At 38.6% G+C, this 20,918-nt stretch overlaps 1 protein-coding gene across 6 annotated transcripts in view; it reads right to left on the bottom strand.

Moving 5' to 3' along the window:
- Positions 1-1,723: 1,723 nt before the first annotated feature.
- Positions 1,724-20,918, bottom strand: part of LOC121420727 (nuclear receptor coactivator 2-like) — a 68,307-nt gene continuing 49,112 nt past the window's right edge. For 5 of the 6 annotated variants that reach the window (XM_041615380.1, XM_041615403.1, XM_041615392.1 and 2 more), the window contains exons 7-21: positions 16,756-16,846; positions 15,486-15,680; positions 14,848-15,084; positions 14,072-14,216; positions 12,909-13,819; positions 9,351-10,501; positions 8,256-8,996; positions 7,108-7,341; positions 6,553-6,621; positions 5,218-6,063; positions 4,570-4,860; positions 3,872-4,007; positions 3,438-3,607; positions 2,442-2,606; positions 1,724-1,939 (exon numbers count right to left, since the gene is read on the bottom strand). In XM_041615380.1, coding sequence (XP_041471314.1) covers positions 1,877-1,939; positions 2,442-2,606; positions 3,438-3,607; positions 3,872-4,007; positions 4,570-4,860; positions 5,218-6,063; positions 6,553-6,621; positions 7,108-7,341; positions 8,256-8,996; positions 9,351-10,501; positions 12,909-13,819; positions 14,072-14,216; positions 14,848-15,084; positions 15,486-15,680; positions 16,756-16,846 — 5,445 coding nt within the window. In that variant the 3' untranslated portion in view covers positions 1,724-1,876. The remainder of the gene's footprint in view (positions 1,940-2,441; positions 2,607-3,437; positions 3,608-3,871; positions 4,008-4,569; positions 4,861-5,217; positions 6,064-6,552; positions 6,622-7,107; positions 7,342-8,255; positions 8,997-9,350; positions 10,502-12,908; positions 13,820-14,071; positions 14,217-14,847; positions 15,085-15,485; positions 15,681-16,755; positions 16,847-20,918) is intronic. The other variant, XM_041615408.1, reaches the window with a different exon arrangement.

The raw sequence follows: 20,918 nt of genomic DNA, 5'->3' as shown, positions 1-20,918 counted from the left end.
GAGCATATATGCAAAACAATGATTTTGTTTCAGCATTTGAGTCACTCAAAATCTCAGTATACTACAATTAACATATTGTCTCTCTCTCTCTCTCTCTTCTCTCTCTCCCTCAACCTCAACATAAGTAATTCTCTTTTTCATTCATAAGCTCACTCATAATAAGTCTCATATAAAAACATTGAAATAATTATATATTCATATATTCATATTTACAACCATGTATATCATCATCTGTACAGGCATCTGTGCAATACAATCTTAATATAAGAGAAGAGAAAAAGAAAAGAGGAAAGATAGAAAGAGGGGAGTTTACTCCACCACTCTCTATTTTAATTTATCAATTTCAAAAACTCAATGATATGAAATGATATTTGGCTTCTATCTCAGAAACGAACTTACATTACACTAGCCAAATCCAAAAGCAAATCTCATTTTAACTTTTAATCCTGGATACAAGAAAGACAAAAAAATATCATTCCAAGAGTAAGAATGGCATTAACTGACAACAATCATTTTTTGTTTGTGTTTGGTGGGCAACTCTTTCAATAATTCATCAAAATTACAGAGTCAAATCCATTATGATATTTTCAATTCAATCAATTTTGAAAGTGCATGTTCTAGAAGTCTCACAACGTTCGGAGAAAGGAAAAACACTTTAAACCTTGTTCACATCCTCTCTGTATTTTTTTGTCTTCGAGATGAGATAGAGGGGAATTATAGGTTCCCTGAGATTATCTAAACCCCTCATCATAAAAATATTCATTACTGCATCTCTTGGTGTAACATGCAAGGATAATCCTTTTTTTCCAATAAATGGTTAATAAAGGTCTCTTTTTTTTCAATTTTTTTTCTTATGTATAGAGAAGAAAAAGTTTGTAAAGAAGAGGAAACTGAATATAGTATTGTCCGATAGCACGCACATGATGTGAATACAAAGTAAGGACATTCGGACTTGCAAGATTTCTCGACATCACTGTGCTTCACAAAAATTGATTTCTTCATGTTACAAATGGTGCTGTGTAACACATGACATAGATTCCCGTTGCACAAAGTTGGTTATCAAGTTACACATTGCTGTTACAAGCTACTGGAATTATGTAATTATTAAAGTGATGTCACATCCGTGCTTGGTGTATTGTATGTATAAGGTGAACCAAATTTTATGAGTGAATAACAGATTTGTAGCTGATGAAATGACTTAAAAACAAAACTACTTCTTGAAATGCAATCAAACACAAGTTGATACATATCATATGGCATATAGCATCAATTCATCTCGTGGCATTTGTGAAAACAAGCCTCCTTCTCAAAGTCTATGAATGTGGTAATGTACCTAGGCATCAGTTTGATGTTCATCGTCATTTGGTGTGACCCGCTATACATTCTGCATGCTATGTTACCCGGCATATAGCATTACACAAAGCCTCTTATGATAAAGATTCCATGCAATCCCCTTTGCTAGTTCACTCACTGTTATTCAGTGATTTGTACAGATAATTCACCTTTCTGGCACAAGAGAATGTAGTGCAGCATTAATAGAAAAGAAATCGACTCCATTTCGTCTTTTGTGAAAATCAAATTGCATGAAAGTGGATGAGAACCAGCTAGATGAACCACTGGATCAACAAACACAAAGCAATTACAGTGTAATATGATCATATGCGCATATAGCCCACATACAGGAAATGATGCCGTCTTCAGTTTAAAAATTATCCTTTTTTTGTGGGTCGCACAAATTGGTGAATTGCGATGGAAGTTCACATGAACATCACACCAAACAATATTTTCTGTCAATGTGGATTGTGATCAGCAAGTGTTGATGAATGGAATTACAAAGACCATTAAACTACATCTGGAAATATCAAGTCAGAGAGACTCAGTCCAAGAGCAGTTTCTGAAGAAGGCTGCTGCCTTTTCCTTCAACTTCGTGGCCACCCATCTATAGATAGAAAGGGAGAGGGAAAGAGAGAGAGAAAGATAGGTAGGTAGGGAAGACAGATGGGGGGAAAACACAAAAAAAACTTGTTTACCTCCTTTTCAATCACAAGATCATCCATAATAATCACATGAATTTGAGGGACTCTCATTAGTTTCATTATCATTTATTAGTTTATTTATTTGTTCTTGTTTGTTTCATTCTTTTTTTTTGTTTGTGTTTTATGACTCTTCTCTTTTCTTTTCTTTCATTTTTTTTATTCATTAATTTATATATTTACCAATATCATATTACTATTATTATAATTTTTACTGATTTATTTCTATTTTCATTTTTATTTTTTATTTTACTTTATTTATTCATTGTTATTTATTTATTTATTCATTTATTTATTTATTCATTCATTTTCATTTTTACTTTTATTTTTTTTTTTTGGGGGGGGATATTTCTCAAAGTTCTTGTGTATTTTTTCCCCTCCACTGAAGGCGTAAGGACATGACCTTACCTCATCAGCTCCTGGTGGGAAACCCCCTTGTCCCTGTCCAGGCATCATACCCCCTGGCCCTCCTCCGGGTCCCCCTGGTCTCTGCTTCAGCTGGTTACGGAATAGGTTGGAGGCGCGGGTGGTTGCATCCGGTGCTTCCTTGGCATTGGAGATCTCCACAAACTCCTGCAGGGATATACGATGGTGTTTAATATATCCATCTCTAATTCTCATTCAACGCTTTACACGCTAATCGCGGAAGAGGTTAACGGTACACTACATGGTGAGTCCTTGATGAATCAAAACATGTGGATATAGGTAGAAGTGAAATGGAGAGGAAATAAATTAGAAGGTTGGAAGGTCCTAAAAAGGACTCTAAACCAGAAGAGATGAGAGACTTGAGAAGTTGGAGAGATGACAAAAAGGCTGGCTTGAGTAGGCGAGTGGAGTTGAAGAGAAGACTCAGGCAGGTTGACTGTCTGTCTCCAGTCTCTACATTTCACTTCTACCTCTGTCCTCTATCCACTTTTAGTCCTTCTAGGACTCAAAACGTGGTGTACCGTAAGCTTCTTAGCGATTATTCAAACCTTTTAACTTTATCTTACATAATAATAATAATAATAATAAACAGCAGTTATTATGCGCCATCTATCTAGTAAACTATTCCGAAGCGCAGACAGATGGCGGGATTACGGGAAAAAAAAGTTTGCTTGTTACATGCCACTATCACTAACTGCAACAAAATAACATGCATACCCCCAAAGAACTGCAATTCACTTGGCACGTAGGGAGTTAAACCCCCACTTTAAGGTCACTGTGCAGGTTCTGTTTCAATCTAGCTATGAGTTAGTTTTAGAGAGTACATATCCAGTCATATTAAGAAACTTTAAGCACATCAAGCAAAGAGATTTAAAGTGTTGCAAGATTATCAATCTACTTTATATTCAAGAGACAATTCATTATCTCATACTCTTATTGCGATGATATGTCTCAATGTCAGCACATTGCCTCCATTACCTGATATCTTTTCCTTGCATCCTGCCTAGCCTGGTTCTCTGCATAGGACGAAGTGCCGCCGGGTCGTACAGGTCCAGTGCTATCCGGCTGACTGACATAGCTGTTGGCCTGACCTGGTCCCATGCCCTTGCTTGCTTCCAATCCAACGTTCTTCTCATCTTTGTTGTAGGCTGAATGAATAAGAGTAGAACAAGACAAGCGCTGAGTGGTGAATTATGTGCATACATGTAGATGCCAACCTTCTTCAATACAAAGAGTATTCTTAAAAAGTAAAAAAAAAAGTTTTTTTGGCAAGGAAAGAATTAAGGCTTGGGGGTTGCAAATATTTGCAAATCAAGTGCAAGATAGGTTATCAATACCCCACATAGATATTTCAAATGAGCGCAAGTTTCTTGGAACCCCGCTTTAGATCTGTAAAACAAAGTGTTACTTACTGGGATCAAGAAGTTCCATAGTGAGCCCAAGTATGTCTAGATCCTGTGTAGGGGGTGCCATGTTGTTACCCCCTGGTCCACCGGGTCTGCCCATGTTACCCCGGTAAGCTGCTGAACCACCCATGTGGCTACTTTGCTACAAGGTGAAATAAAAAGAGAGAGAGGGGGGTTAGGGTGGAGAAAATGTAACAAAAACCAAGCAAATAACTGTAGGTCAAGATTTTTCTCTTAATCTTGCCCTTTTTTTACTATTTCCTTCCATTAGTCTGCAGAATATTTCTTAAATATGAGGGAATCACAAATCAAAAAAGAATATACTATCAATGAATATACACAGAAATTCGATAAGCATTTGTTTTACAAGGAATATCTCGAATTCATAATAACAATATCCTGAGTTTAAAGAGCACTTAAGGTCTCTGAGCACTTTCTAAATATCAAACTAATGGTAAGTTTTTTTATGGACAAGTTTGTTTGCTTATTAAGGCACCTTGTTAAAAGTCAGAGCCACATCTTCCCTGCAGGAATCCTGTAAGCAGCTTTTAATTAAAAATCATCACATTTCATCATTGACAAAATAACGGGAGAATGGAGGAAAGTTGCAACGGAATTCAAGCACAGACTTTGACGAGGTGCCTTTGGCCACAAGAAAATAATGACTATAAATCAAAATACTCCATAAGAGAAGAAACAGGTACCTGTCCAGGAGCACTGGCAGTTGACGGGACACTGGTCGTCGATGTTACAGTAATGGTCTTCATCCCTTGCTGGTGTTGCTGCTGCTGTTGTGGTGGTGGTTGTTGCTGGTTTTGGGAGGTGGGTTGGGGGATCTGCTGCTGCTGTGTTTGCTGCTGTGGAGTGGTGGTAGTGGTTGAGGTGGGTTGGTTTGGGTTGCTGCTGTTGTAGCTGATGCTTGCAAGGCTTGGCAGGTTGATGGGAGTGGGGATGGAGGTGGGCATCGGTAATCCAGGTCGGATTCCACCACCAGCCTGGTATTCAATCATAAAGGAATAAAGGGGATATTTGCATTTTTATTTGATCGATGTGTTCTTCAGGACTTATATCAATCGAAGGCCAACAAAGGCAATCAGAGGCCTCTGGTGCCCTTTTTATTAGCCTAAATGCCCCTCTCATTGGTCTTGGAGATATATTGTACCTTTTTTCATCTTCTTCCCCAATTTGTCCTGTAATATAGAAAAGTGGCCTTGCCCTGAATATATCAAATAGAATGCTTGTTCCATGATTCTACATACATGATATAAACATACATACTAAATGGCACAACAGTCAGAACAAACAGCCTGTGAGTAAAAGCATGTAGTGGAGATAAATCAGTGCTCACTCACCTGAGTTGTGGTCATGTTTCCAACTGGAGTGCGCCGATTCCTTGCTGAGCTGGTTAAGTCCATGTTGGGTTGCATACTACCAAACATGTCAGGTCCCATACTGCTCTGTCCCATACCCTGTGACATGCTTCCTGGTGTCATGGTTCCAGCACCGCTCATCTGCTGCTGATTCAACCCTGGAGGTACCATCCCCGGATTGCTGGCGGTGCCTTGGTTGGGGTTCATCTGACCATTGTTCCACCGCATGTTACCCGGCGTCCCCGCCCCTGGACCGGCAGAAACCGGCATCTGTCCACTTCCACCAGGCATCTGACCACCTTGCATGCTCCCCATACCGGAAGTCATCCCCATCGAGTTTGCCCGTTGGAGTTGCGGCTGTTGAAAGGGTTGACCATACGGCTCGGGTTCCATGTTGCCCGGCGTCATCTGCTGCGGCATGCTCAGGCTACGGCTAAGCATGTGCTGCTTCATGCCCATGGCACCCATGCCGTGTCCCTGGCTCAGGTTGGGGCGGGGAATGTTGGGGTTGATACCAGTCGGCCTCATGCCCCCCATACCGGGATGCTGGTTGGGGTTCATACCCATGGATCCCTGGCCCGGGGGCATCATGTTACCCATACCTCCCATCCCTCCAAAGTCCTGGGGGTAGTTCTGCCCCCCTTGGTAGCCCATATGCTGGCTTTGAGGTGGCATCATCTGGCCGAATGAAGGTTGCCTGAAGTCTGCACCTGGTGCTCTGTGGGGATACTGCTGGGGGCCACCACCCATTTGATGCTGTCCCATTCCTGGCCCTCCACCCATCGGGTGGTTCATCTGGTTGGGGAACATCATCTTCTGTTTGGGTGGCTAGATATGGAGGGGGGAAATGAATAAAAACTGAACAATCACTTTCATAAATCCAAAGTGAAACTGGTAATAACATAACTCATGTGGCACCCTTTGGGCAAAGATAAACATTCAATTTATACCACATAACCAAAAATGCTACATGGCTGAAATTAACACTAAGGTATGTTATGTTGGTTTTCCAATTACAAATATTATCACAATATATATAAATATCGCTGGTAAGAATTTAAACAAAAAATCAAGGCAATAACAGTTCCCATAATGACGATAAAAATAATTTTTTTAATCACTTTGGATAGTTTAATAATTCAAATGATCCATAATTGACTTTTTTATATATGTTTCCACAAATTATCTAAAACCCAGAGAAAACATTCATGATGAAGTATAGATGGAACTTGCTACATAATCATAAAACTGAGATTGAAAAATTTTACAAGAAAGAACACAAATGGGGAAAAAAAATCAAAGGATGGAGGCTGTTACCTGTATGCTAACATTAGGTGGAACAATGTTGTTTGATGCAGAGAACTCATTGTAGCCTTGTGAATCCATCTGAACAAAATGAAAAAAAAATCAGATGATGGAAATACAAGGGGTCTTTAATAAACGTAGATAACAAAAACAATGAAGGAATAAATGGCTTGAAGGAGAATAAATAATTATTGCTTCCAAACCAATGTAAAGTAGTGAAAATGGAGAGGGGGTAGATCAAACAATATGGGAGGTACTTCCGTGAAAAGTAGAAGAGGTACATGTATGTTGCCCACCAGAAAACATGAAAAAGAGAATCGCACGTCTTAGGAAAATCAAGGGGCCATTTCTTTTTACCGAATCACTGCATTTTTTCAATACGATACAAATTCCAACTTGATGCAATGTTCAAAAAAGGGGGAAAAGAAGAGAAAACAAAATAGAGAGAAAGAATGAATGCTCCTTTTTTCTGATAGAAGATATGTCCTTCAACTATTAAGCCCTTCACCCATGAACTAGACAGAATATGGCAGAAACTTTGCATCTCTCAATGCCAATTATAATCACTTTTTTGTTGGTGGTTGCAACTTTTCCCGCAACACCGACCTGTGGTCCCGAAAAGGTCTGTTGTTGAGATTGCTGGTGGAGCATCATGAGATTCTTCTGTTGTTGCTGTTGCTGTTGTTGCTGCTGCTGCTGTTGCTGCTGTTGTTGTTGCAACATCCTTTGCTGTTGCTGCTGCTGCTGTGCTTGCTGTTGCTGTAGCATCTGTTGTTGCCTTTGTTGTTGCAAGTTCCACATCTGCATGAGGAGATCAATGTAAAATAAAACAATTCAGAAACTTGACTCATCTGCAGATGCTTGAAGTCGTATACACACAGCGACTCTCCCTATTCTACACAGACAGAAAATGTTTATGCGCACACTCGTATCATTTTAGCCATTTTATTATCTGAGCCACTGGAACTATGCCTAGGATTATCATCTGGGGCCTGTTTCATAAAGAGTTAAAACTGTTGTAACTTTGCCATTATGGCAACTACGGTGGTAACCTTGATTTTGACTGGCTGCTGAGCCCTGCTGCCATGGTAGTTGCCATATGGTAAAGTTACAACAGTTGTAACTCTTTATGAAACAGGCCCCTGATAACATACCAGAGCTCTTTTGTATCGTTTCTGTATTTGATTTTGCTCTCTGTTAAATCTTGCATTGGCTCTTGATAAAAACAAGAAGAAGAAAAATTTGAGCTAGTCTTTAATGTTTTGCAACTCATTTCTCTTCAAATCCACACAGATGCTTTCTTTCTCGATAAGTATTCTCATGCACAGTTTTTTTTCTGATGGAGAGGAGTATATTTTACGAGTTGAGTTCCAATTACAAAACTGAAATTCATAGATTTAATCATTGATAAATATAATTTTCATTCATAATTATGAAATGCAGCATTGATAATGGAATCTTTTCCAATATAGCTCATTACATGAAACCACTGGGTTAAAACTTAAGTTTTGCCAGAATGAGCCATCACAGAACATAAACTTTGAAACATGAAATATATTTGATGTTACTCTAGGATTAATATCAATAACATATTTCTACTTTGCAATCTGTTCTCTCATGATTTTTTTTGTAATATCTATGTGTAAAGGCATCACTAATGGACCTTCAGCAAGAGGACATTATGACTTCTAAATTACCATCTCTATCAAACTAACCTGTTGCTGTTGTGGCTGCTGGGGCTGCATCATCTGATGCTGCTTCTTGTTCTGCTTGAGCATCAGTGCAGCTCTTAATTGTCTTTGCCTGGATGGGAACATCCCTGGTCCTTGCATAGCACCACCTGGCCCACCCATGCCCTGCCCCATGGCATGCTGCTGCTGGCCTTGCTGCGGCGGCATTCCATACCCTTGCCCCATGTGCGGAATGTTTGTCGGTGTTGGGTACCTTGGTCCTTGACCCTGCGGCCCACCCATCATCATCCCTGGCATGTTCTGGCCAGGCATTCCCATTTGATGCTGCTGCTGTTGCTGCTGTTGTTGCTGCTGTTGTGACATGCCCGGCTGTTGCTGCTGAGACTGATACCCTGGCATGCCCGGGTTGCTGCCACCCATCCCCGACTGGAAGTTCCCTTGTGGCATGCCTGGACGGGGTACACCTGGCTGAGTCAACAAATCCGTGATAGGTGACACCCTGGTGTCCACGTTGCCTCCTGGAGTCTGACCTTGTGGACCTGGTGTCCCATGCCGATTTGGAAGCTGGGTAGGTCCCTGTTGCTGTTGCTGCTGCGGTTGTTGTGGCATTCCTCCAGCTGAGTCTGTAGAACCTGTACCTCCATTGTTCAGACCGAAGGCACTCTCTATCTCTGGCAGCGGAATGTTGCTGCTCTTCAAGAACTGCTCAAACTGTTCAAGGAGCTTGACATCATCTTCGGACATGGGTTGCTCTGGTGTTGAATTCTGTGAGAAATATCAGCATAAAATCAACTCCATAGTAAAAATAAATGTAAAATCAAAATTTTCATATAAAATCATTCATATAAGAGAATGTAGCTATATAAAAACAGAGCAGGAAAACAATTCAAGAAACTCATACTATTTTCACGGATGACAATCAGTGTAAAAAAAATGAAAATAATATACAATAATATATTTCTAAATCATTAAAAATCACTAACTGCTTTATAAGTAACAGCATCCATCATTGTTTCAGTCTAATTGTTAAAAAGAGCTTAACTAGAAAAGACCTCAAAATACTACCAAGTGTGCATGAGTACTTTCCATATTGAAATACATATAAAGATATTCACTTACAGCTTGTTGTTGGGAATTTTGTGATTGCTGCTGCTGTTGTTGCTGTTGACCTCTCAACATCTGTTGCGCCGCCATGCTCTGAGCAGCTGTCATCCCACTATCTACTGGTGCAGTCTGGTTAGGAGGAGCCATCATGTTGTTCATTGACTTGGGCACCTGAGATTGAGGGACCCCAGATTGGTTGTTCCTTTGATTAGGTCTACCACCCTGACCAGGCATGCCACCCAGCATGCCCTGCTGCTGTTGACCAGTCATCTGAGGGGGCATGCCAGAGCCACTCGATGACATCTGGTTGCTTTTGCCATCCTTGGTTTGGAACGGTGGTCCAGAGCCACCATGCAGATTGGGCTTCACTTGCAATTCATTTCCTGTGAGCGTGTCATTACCAGAGTTTTCAATTTCTCTCAAGAGTTCATTCATGGCACTATGCTTGTTGGGGTCATTGTCTTCAAGGGTCTCAAAGGCTTGGATCAACTGCTTCATGATAGCATCAGGATCTTCCAAACCATCCCCAATATCGCCTCCAACACCGAGACCGAGGCCACCATCCTGTGATGAGGGCATGTGGGGTTTGGTCGTCGTTACCGTCGGGCTTGTCGTGGAGTCCTGCGAACTCTTCCCATCATCCTCGCCTTTCATGCCCTTCACAATGTTATTCACAGAGGAATCATCATCCATAAGGAGCTGTTGTAATAACACATACTGCCCTTTCTTTTTCTTCTGTTGGTTGGTAGCATTACCGCCATTACTGCCGTTTCCTCCATTACCACTACTGCTGGTACACTGTCCATTGTTATTGTTCGATTCTGGCTCTGCATCGCCTTTCTTCCATATAGTCGTTGTGGAAACCACTGTACTACTTACAAACTCTGGCTGCTCTTTGGGCAAGAGTCCCGTGCCAAACATTACCTTCTTGTTTCCTTCCAACAACCCTCCAAGGATCTTTGGGGTCTTTTTCGTTTGTGAACCATCTTCCTCGCCATCTTCTAGAGCTTTGGGATTCTGACCTGGCACCTTGACAGCCTTCTCCATCATGTTGCGTAGGGAATTGTTGTCCAGGACTTCATCGTTCTCTGGGAAGCGCTTGACATTCTTCTGCGAGCCAGGAGTTGATGACCTGTTTTTACTACTGTCAGGATCACCCTGGGTTTCTGTGAGGGGAAAGATTTGGTAAATAATGTGAGTATCTGTCCATTTCTTTTTATACATAGCTGTTAATATGAAATAAAATAGAATGAAATGAACCAACAAGCTGACTTCATAAGTATATCTTATTACTCAGATATTGACCAAAAGAGAACTATTGTCTTAACAGCTGATCTCTAAATTGAACATCTGACCACTACGATGAAGGACTTTCCACTCTTGATCCAGACACATGTAAAGTAGCTCAATGGTCCCTTTTCATAAAGCTCTTTGTAAGTTACGATATACATTAAACTATAATTATAAACTAGAATTTAATTCGTCATGCGGACGAATTAGGTGGTCTGTCTATTATTTCCATCATGATCACTATTACCATGTTCATGCACATCAATATGATCTTCATGATGACAATGGAATGCTCATTATGGATGGAATACTTGTGAAAGACGGGAGATGATAAAGCACTGTGAAAAGGGTCTCTTTGATGTATGACAATACATGTGATATGAAAAAAGTAATTATAATCTCTTTTATCTTGCTAAATTTAAATTTTTGTGCCTTTTAATTATCATAAAGGATCATGTAAGAGGTGGCAAAAAGAAAAAAAATGGAAAAAAAAATCATCTTGTTCACCCCAGGACTCGAACCTCCGCCCTCGAGAAAGCAAGTCAAATGCGTTATCCATTGAGCTACGATATTCCCCATAGGGATTACACGTAAGCAATTTTGAGAATTACAATACCAATTTTGCAAGTGAAAAACGGGCATGATCCCGGGATCTGATCAAAAAATGGAGGGCACACTTCCGAAAGCGTAGGATCTCAGCTACAACATACTAAAAGCTCAGGGAAAACCGACAAGAAAAAATGGAGATATGGCTCACGAAATAGAGGAATGTCGATTCTAGTTTTGAGAAAAAGTCATGTCCCATAGAGATTACACGCAAAATGAGGAAAAATGACATGCCTCTTTTCATCGCTGTTTTACGCAATGATGCGTTTCTCAAAACGAATATTCATCTTAACTGAGGAGAAAGAGAACATTATAAACTACAACATATTGAAATCTGGGCGAAAAATGATCTATATTCGAGAAGTTACAGCCAAATTTGCATAAATTTGATGACGTCATTTTTGAAAAAAATGAAATTTTTAGTTTGGGCGCCTATTTGATGACGTCACGATATAATTTAGGGACAATGGTGACATGAAATCAAATCTACAACTAATACTCTATCGATATATGAAAAAAAAATTGGGGGTCAACGGACTTTTTAAAGAGCTACAGTGAATTTACAATAGGCATGTTTTTGCCCATATATGGCCTATAGTGAGAGCTCGCGCGCACACGTGCTGCAAAGTTTAACGGGTGTTAATTTCGTTATTAATGGTTGTAGAAGGTTGATCAAGGTATCAAATTGCTCAGAATTTTATTAGCAATGCAATGATATTAAAGAAACGGTTTTTCTGCGTTGCGTTAAGGTGTAACGCGCGGAAACGCGCGCGCATATGTGCGCGCGCGCAAATTTTTGAAATGCTTAAAATGACCTGAAACGTACCCAAAAAATTTTATAGGTCATTTAGACGATTTTTTTACCTTTGACGCGCGCGTACGCGCGCGTAATGACCTCTACATGACCTTTGATGACATTGCCATTTGACCCTTGACATGAAGTTAATGTCATGTAAATATTGTTAATTTTTGATAATTGATAATGAAGATATGATCAAATGAAGAATTTTACAAAATGGCGCGTAGATGACGTCATCATGACCATATGACCTTGAAAAGCTTATTTTGAGGTCTCTATGATAAATTCTATATATGACGAAAAAATCAGCAAAATTGATTCAGCCAATTTCGAGAAAAGTTGGCGACAAACATAGGTGCCAAGAATAAAGAAAGAAATAAAGAAATAAAGAAAGAAAATTCTGACGAAAACAATAGGTGATCTGTCATAGACAGACCACCTAATTAAGCTATAATCACAGCTCTGTGGATGAACAAAACATGTTCTTAAGTGCGTAGTAAAGTACCGTATCATTTTGATTCCAATAGACTAAGGTGAAATATGATCTTGCAGATTAATATTCTTGTTGTTAGGAAGTGTATATAAATGCAAGTCTGTCAAAATTTGAAATTCTGTCCCAGTTTGGAACACAATCAAAACTCTTGGATTTCTCCCTTAACACAAGAACATGTTCCAGACATGCATAACTTACAAACAACAAGATGGCTCCCCCCCCCACCCTACCCAGCAACCGCATGATCCATTAAAATAGACAATATCAAGTAAAATCATGACAGTCTCGTTTTCATCAGAACTCCCTTTTTTCTGAGGGGAGGAGGTATAACTAAAAGATGTTGCACATGCTTAGGTAATGATTACATGTACATGGCACAACTTACCATCTTTTTCTTTGAGGAGATCTTGCAGCATGTTATCATCCTTGCTGTCTCCATCTTTTTCATTGGTATCAGGGCTAGGGTTCAAGCTTCCGGAATCATCCAGTCTGTTATTCCCTTGATTCCCTCTTGTTGGCCCACCATTGTTCATCATCTTGTACATATTCCCTTGATTATTTTCTGGCAAGAACACGTCATCTGTACTATCCTGGTTGCCTCGAAGGCTCCCCGTGGTAGCAGTGGCTGCTGGTGGCATCTTGTTGCGTTTAGTCATGTCACCGGGACCGCCGTTGGTGCCGGGGGTGCCAGCACCTCCACCGCTACCACCACCTGCACCTCCGCGATTGAACATCATGTTGGGGTTTGTCCCCCCAGACATGCCTCGGTTATAGAGTGCATTGTCCCCCATGACCGGGCCCATCCCGGCCATTTGATTTGAGTTGTAATTCATGTTTCCACCGAGCATGTTTCCCGCAGTTCCTCCTGTCCCACCTTGTCCACCATTCATGGCCATGTTGCCCCTTCCCATCATGTTTACACCAGGGTTGAGGACACCTCCATTACCACCAACTCCGCCCACTCCTCCTCCTCCTACACCTCCAGCTCCACAAACAGGTCCAGCTGGACCCCCACCACCAGCAACGACCCCAACGGCACCCCCACCACTGCTGTTCCACATGCCGGCCTGGGACTGCTGCTGCTGGTGTTGTTGTTGCTGTTGCTTTTGCTGCACTAAGTTTTTGAGTTGCATTATTTTCTGATGAGACATCCCTTGTCTCTGATTGGTAAACACTTTCAACAACTGCTCCGTCTTCATGTTCGACATGTTGCTCATATTTGTTGGGTGTGGTGCAGGGTTGACATTTGTTGAAGGTAATGAAGTCACTGGCGTGTTACGGTTCGGGTCCATATCTCTGTACACGTAAAGACGTAAGTAAAATGCATATCAGATGTGTCGTCTATCATCATCATCATTATAATTATTATCAAAATCATTATCATCAAAATCATTTTCAATATTGCTGTTGTTATTATTATCATTACTATCATCATCATCACCTTGCATCTATTGAAGCTTTTAGGAAACATCTCTTGGTTTCTACTGAAGAAAAATAGAAAGATCTTACGAAACCCCACAAGACCCTGGAACTAATCACAGAACTCACCTCATGACAGAGTGGACACAGACGACATATTCCAGCTGACCGGAATGATGGTGTGTGGTGTAGAATGATGTCTGAATATTAACCCAGTTGTCTTTGGACAGCTGAAATTTGTACATGGGCATCAGGCTTTTACCTTTCTCCATAGCTTCAAGAAAAAAAATAAAGGATTATCTATCAATCAACCTTACCTAACACTCTTTATGGATTGAAGAAATACAGTAGTGAGTTCCCCACTTCCAATACACTAAATATTCCACCTATAACACATTTGATTGATTGTAAGTAAATCTGAGGTCCCAAAATCAATCTTGTAGTGATCACCTAATTTTTAGAAAAGATGGTAATATTGATTATTTTATGGCTGAATATGATTGATCGATTTCCCATATATCATTTACAACTGAAATTTACAAATAAGTGTGGAATATCAATATGAATACCATACTGCTTGCCACTGGATTGACCTAAATATAAAGAAAGGGAGTCTAAGAAATCTGTACGACTTGATTCCCAAAATTTGTCAACAAAAAAATGATGAAGTTAGAATGTGACTTCAAATCAAACATTCAAAGCACATTCCTTGGAGGCATTTTGTAAGAAAGGCCTTGTCTGATGTTTTATCTGACAGCTACTATAGCAACAGTGTTCCTCAGCCAATCAAAATCATGGAAAGATGTCAGATCTCACCTTCAGACCACAACAAATGTTGATGAAAATCTCTCCATGCCCTTATCACCAAAGACTTGCTTTACAGTTTGTTGAGCTCACTCACTCACCTTCATCAATACGGTTCTTGAGTTCCGTTCTTGAGCTTGCGTGGCAGTACTTGAAGATGGTCTGTTGCAGCATTTCCTCCTGTGAGAACGAAAGACCTTTGACCCTTGACAGGTCGACCGACTGTATCACATACTCCCGACTTAGCTTGGTGGTGAACTCCTCCATGGTGTCTGATATGGAGTTGTGCTCCTCTGGCAACGCCCGCCTTGCGATGCAGAATAGGTGAACTGTACCCTCTTCAAAAACACCAAGTAAAAAACAAAAGTCAAAGAAAAATCCACGAGCACCAATACATAAGAACACTAGTCTGCAGACACAGACCCTGATTGAAACTTTGATCAACAAATTGATCTTCACACTAGATTATCACAATTACAACCTGTTTCAATTTTAGAATGAGAGGGGACTTCTGTACAAGCAATTGACAGGGGCTTTAGGGTATAGAGAAATCAAAAAGTGATCCTTTTTACTGGACCATTTTTGTTGTCATTATATTTTTCCTAAATATACCGAAAAAGAATTTCATTCCCTTTAATAGCTCGCTATGATTTTAATTTTTCTCTAAACTTTCAATCATCTTCAAAAGATGAAAACTTTTGACAACAAATCGAGGTCCAAACTTCGTTTCAAGCATTACCTGCATCACTATTTGAGGAGTTGCTCTCTTTGTTGATGGCCGGTTTCAAAATGGCAGTGCACATCATGGTATCGTAACGCTCTGCCCCCAGCGATTCATCATTCTCCGGTTTCACCTGCATACGGCACTTGAAAGAGCGATTACGGCCACACTGGGGAGCGTTGCCTGCATCCGGAGCCCAGATGCTTGAAGTTGCTGCAAGCAAAGACAAGAAAATTCACGAAAAGTTTCACAGCAGATCTAAAATTGTGAATAACAATCATGAATCACATTTGAAATTTCAGCCTAACACCCCAACCCCCCCCCCCCCCAAAAAATATATAGAAAGGAAAGAAATAAAATGAAAATAATTAGTAATGATCATCAATATCAATTACTGAAATTCCTCATGTCCGATGATTTAATATTTTGAAAGTATTTATGAATTATATAAAAAAATATTGACCTAATACAAAAAATGATTATACAATAAAATGCATTGTTGTCAGAAAAATCCTCTCATCCAGACATGAGCATTGATTTATGGAGTATCAAATTGAAATACCTAGGACCCCTAACACAAAGCTTAGCAATGATCGTAGAAACACTTTTTTACGATTGATTCCATTGACTACAATACACAATCAATCGTGAAAATCAAGTGTATGATTAATCGCTAACCTTTGTGTTACGGGACCCTGGTCATATTTACTCTTTGCATATATGAAGCAAGGTTTACATGTGATGCAAAAAGAACAAGAACAGGGACCTACATGTATGTCATAAAAGTTGTTATAAATACATATTTACAGTTTATTAAAAACTACTGAAATCCTTCAATCTAATTAGCTGCTTACAGTTGTGCTCAAAAGTTTATAGTGAACCCCTTCACAAAATGCACTCCTTCATGCCGAGTGTTAAATGGTTTATAACATCATTAGTGTGTTCTGTGAGCCCATAGAAACAAACTTGATTGAATGTAACATTTTATCACCTGAAATCACATTCAAATACCTAAAACATGGCGGAACTTGAAGACTCTAAAAATATGTTCATTTTTTAGTGGGGATCACAGACTTCTGAACATCACTGTACGTTGATTTGTACACCTTTTTTTATTGATATAAGAGAAGTTTAGCTTGGCTATTATCTGTGATGGAGTATGTGCTCTAAAAGTCTACATTATTATAGTAATCGTTGGTATTATTATTTTCATCAAAAGATGCCCTACATAGCGCCATGGGACTTAATCCAAATCCAGTTAGGATTACTAAAGAAGTAATAATCTAACCTGTACTGGTGGATGGGTGCAGGCACTTAGTAAAGGGATTATGGTCTCCAACATGAACATAGCTATAGATTGACGTTCCTATTAGATCCTCCTGTACATAAAATAAAATAGAAAAGGAAAAGAATGAAGAGAAATTTAATATACTGAATGTGGAGCATTGTGGCCAGTGAATTACTCTCTGGACTTTGAAACAGAGGGGGAATGGGTTCAGGTCCCAGACATGGCATGGCTTCCTTTAGCAAGATATTGATCCACTTTGAGCTGCACTCAACCCAGGTTAGATAAATGGGTACCTGGCAGGGATCAATTCCTTCAAATACTTGTGCACTGAAAAAAAATACCAGGCTAGTAAAACTCAGGATAATATTATAAAAATTCCTTTAGCACGTAGAGCTTTTATATCATAAAGTGATAGGCACTATACAAGAACTGATTATATGGTTATTCATGAACAGAGGTAATTATCATTTACATTTTCAATTCGAGTTCCAACAAATGATGAAACTGACCATGAAAATGTATAAGCAAGAAGCTGGAGCATTTTGAATGTTGACAACATGAACTTATTCATACTTATTCACAAAATGACACTTCATTTTTCCTCATAAATGTAACTCTATATTTGCTCATTTTGCAAGGTGATGTCAGTGAAAGTGCCTGCATGAAGGTTTAGGGTTTCATGACCTGCCACTCATTTAACATAACACGGTATACACAAGCAGGCACTCAAGTCCACAGTTGATACAATTCATACTTATATTTGGAACTACATGTACATATAAAAGAGTTGACAAGTAAAGGGTGTGTTTACCATATTGCATGACATCAAATGAGAGCATAATATTCAAAGAGCTACATTAATGAGTTATGGAAATGCAAGTAGAAAATATAGTTGATAGTTTTTGTGTTTTTTTTTAATGATTGAAAAATTAGGTTAAACCGTATAGATTGAAAGAGATCACAATATTCAAAGAGAGCTACATGTACATGAAATAAATGATAGAAATGTAAAATGCTAACTACATATATTTATAGACTGGTTTACATGTACATAGCTTTTGTGTACAAGAATGTCATACCCCCCATACAAAAAATAAAAATCTTCATCATCATATATTTTGGTCAGCAATTCTTTTTTATACTTCTTTCTGTCTTGTGTATCTTCACACACACTCACACACACACAAAGAAAAACACTGCAAAGTTGCAGTTCATTCACATCACCCCCCCCCCCCTGCTTTTCAACCAAATAGGAGAAGCACTTTTGGGAGGATTCACATTAATGTCATTTTTAGTTGTATAAAAAATAAACGCAATGCTTTCTACAACAGTCCTGTAATATGAAAGATGAATTGCCATTTATAGGTTAACAATGTATTATTAAAAATTGTTTTGTAAAAAGGTGTCATTTCATTAACAAATTCATGTAGTCTATATGTACATGTAGGTCTACAACATGTACACGTAGGCAATATGTATATGTGTTACAGATCACAGTTAGCGAATATTGTAAAGTCTATTATAGTCTCCCTCGGTGATCCTGAAAAACACTTTGAAAGTCACACTTAACTAACAGTAAAACAAGATACACAATGGCATGTTTCCCAACAACAGTTTAAAATGTCACTATCGTGTCAATATCATACAGAGATAAAACTCCATGTTGGACATAATCTCCAGGCATACATGTAATCACAACCTTTATGAGATATCCCATGGCAGAAGTTTAAATATAATGCGATAAAATGCTATTAAAGGAGAATTAAACCCCTAGTTGATTAGCTTGTATACAAACAGAAAAATCAAAGAAACACATCTATGATAGTGTGAACAAAAATTGGAATAAGAAAGTTGGAGCCTTGGAACATTGACATTACTAATGCTAGGAAGATTCTATGCCCCCCCCCCCCCTTCTAATATTTGTAATATCATAGAAGTACAAATCTCCCCTTGGTAAACATATACCCCAAAACCTCAATTTTTTTACCCATGCTAAACTCTTAGTCCATGGAGTATTTCATGAAACCTCTATTACAAGTCCTCCCATGAAAAAAAAACCCTGATCTATGGATAGGCTTGACAAAAATTGAAAATTTAAGTAAAATATGTAAAAAAGAGTACTTGGAGAGTTTGTACATCTGTGACCTCTAACGTGTTTGTAACATACTGTACATGTAGCTAATGAATGGGAGGATGTCCACATCATTAATGATGAATTCTTATTAACTTTCTTATCATTTGTTCAATTTTTCTAAACCTTCTACTGATTTGTTTCTTTGATTTTTCTGTTTCATACAAGCAAACTTGTTCCCATGGTGCCCTTCTCCTTTAATTGAATACAGATTAATGTATGAAGAGCACAAACATCATGCTCCAAGATGAGTGTTAAGCAGCCATTGAAGTACTCGTCAATTGTAATTCACATGTTCACGTACCTGCATGTTCAAAGGATCGAGTCAAAGGTGAATGAGATATCATTATCATTCATTCAATCTCATTGCTATCCTAACTCACGCACTCAAACACGTTTTGGGGTTTGATTAATTACTGTAACTGCCTTTCAAAATGGTTCTACTCCAAGAGCGCATTTCATGAAACTTATATTATAATTAATAACAAATATGCAATCCTTAAATCATTCTGATTATCTGATTGGCTAATGGTAAAATTGTTAAAGATATTGAGCAATGTTACTATAACAAGTCTTCATCAAACAGGACCGAGGAACTTTATAGCATCCCCAATTTTTCATTTTCTAAAACTGGCAAAGTCTGTGTTTGTTAATGAAATTAAATTTTAATTCATTTTTTTTTCCTAGTCACATTAACCAAAGCGGCTTCCCTAGGTAGACAATAACCACAGGGTCCAGGGTTCTAATCCCCACAGCACTTACATCTTTTGTCAGGGCAGTTATCTATACTTGCCACTCTCCACTCAGGTGTAGTAAATGGGTACCCAGTAGGAAGTTATTTCTTTTACACTTGAGCACTCGATCAGGGAAGCAATGCTAGAGTCGTGGTAATAGTTTGCAGTGATTAGAAACATTGTATTAAGCACCATATAAATGCTGCAAATTATTATAATCATTATCATCAATCAGATAATGGCTACATTGGAATAGAAAAGATGAAAAAATAAGAATTTCATCAAACTAAATACTCTTTCACTGCGTTTTCCACAAAACTGTTCTGCACTTCCATGATTCTCCCTCATGTACAATGTACATGTAAATGCACATACTACGCACACCATCCACTACAAGGAATAGAAATAGGGAAAATAAAAAGCAGGGAGAAAAATTGAGCAAAATAAAATCAGAAAATCCAATCTGACAACTCCTATACTTGTATCATTACTTTCAAGGCATTGTCAGCTACATGTAGTACTCCCACACATAATTTCATCTCTATATCAATTTATAACAAAGGAAAACATACATCTGAGGAAATGCTACATGTAGTTTGTATAGAATTAGACGCAGGAAAGAGGGAGAGAGGAATGATAATCAATTATTCATACAGAAAAGAACATCATGCATTCCTAATCAATTAATGATGTTCAATAAAAGCAGTTCTTCAAGCAGAAATCAATCATCGATTTACAGTAAATGCTCTGTAATGATAATGAAAATAGGGAAATGCAAAAATCTGCAATTGAGATTGTGACGAAAATCCCCTAAAATATGAGATAGGATTTCAAAGATTTTTTTTCATTTATTTAAATAATTTACAAACCTTTTCAAAGAAATACTTGTGGATTATAACTGGAGTATCTGAAATGTTATAATTATTTCAATCTACATAACCAAGACAAAAATGCATTCGATCAATCTAAATAAAATGATACTTACACTTTCCCTTAAAATCCACCAATCTAATCATTTTGCCTCCCCACAAAATAGGCTGTACATGTATTAGTTTTGCAATAGGGATTGAAAAGTTGGCAATAGGTAGGGATTCAATAATTACTTTCTATGCTATTAACAATTTATGGCATCAGTGCATTTGAAACAAGGACACAAGCAAATCACTTCTGTATTACTTCCGTGACCAGTTTCATAAAACCAATAGGTATCCACTATTAAATACAAGCTATTATCAGTTTTTCAAGATATATTTTCTTTTTTAAAATTCACTTGTTATATATCAACAACATCATCCTAA

This window comes from Lytechinus variegatus, chromosome 1 (genome assembly GCF_018143015.1).
Source record: "Lytechinus variegatus isolate NC3 chromosome 1, Lvar_3.0, whole genome shotgun sequence".
Lineage (NCBI taxonomy): Eukaryota > Metazoa > Echinodermata > Echinoidea > Temnopleuroida > Toxopneustidae > Lytechinus > Lytechinus variegatus.
This window is presented reverse-complemented; position numbering and strand designations above follow the sequence as displayed.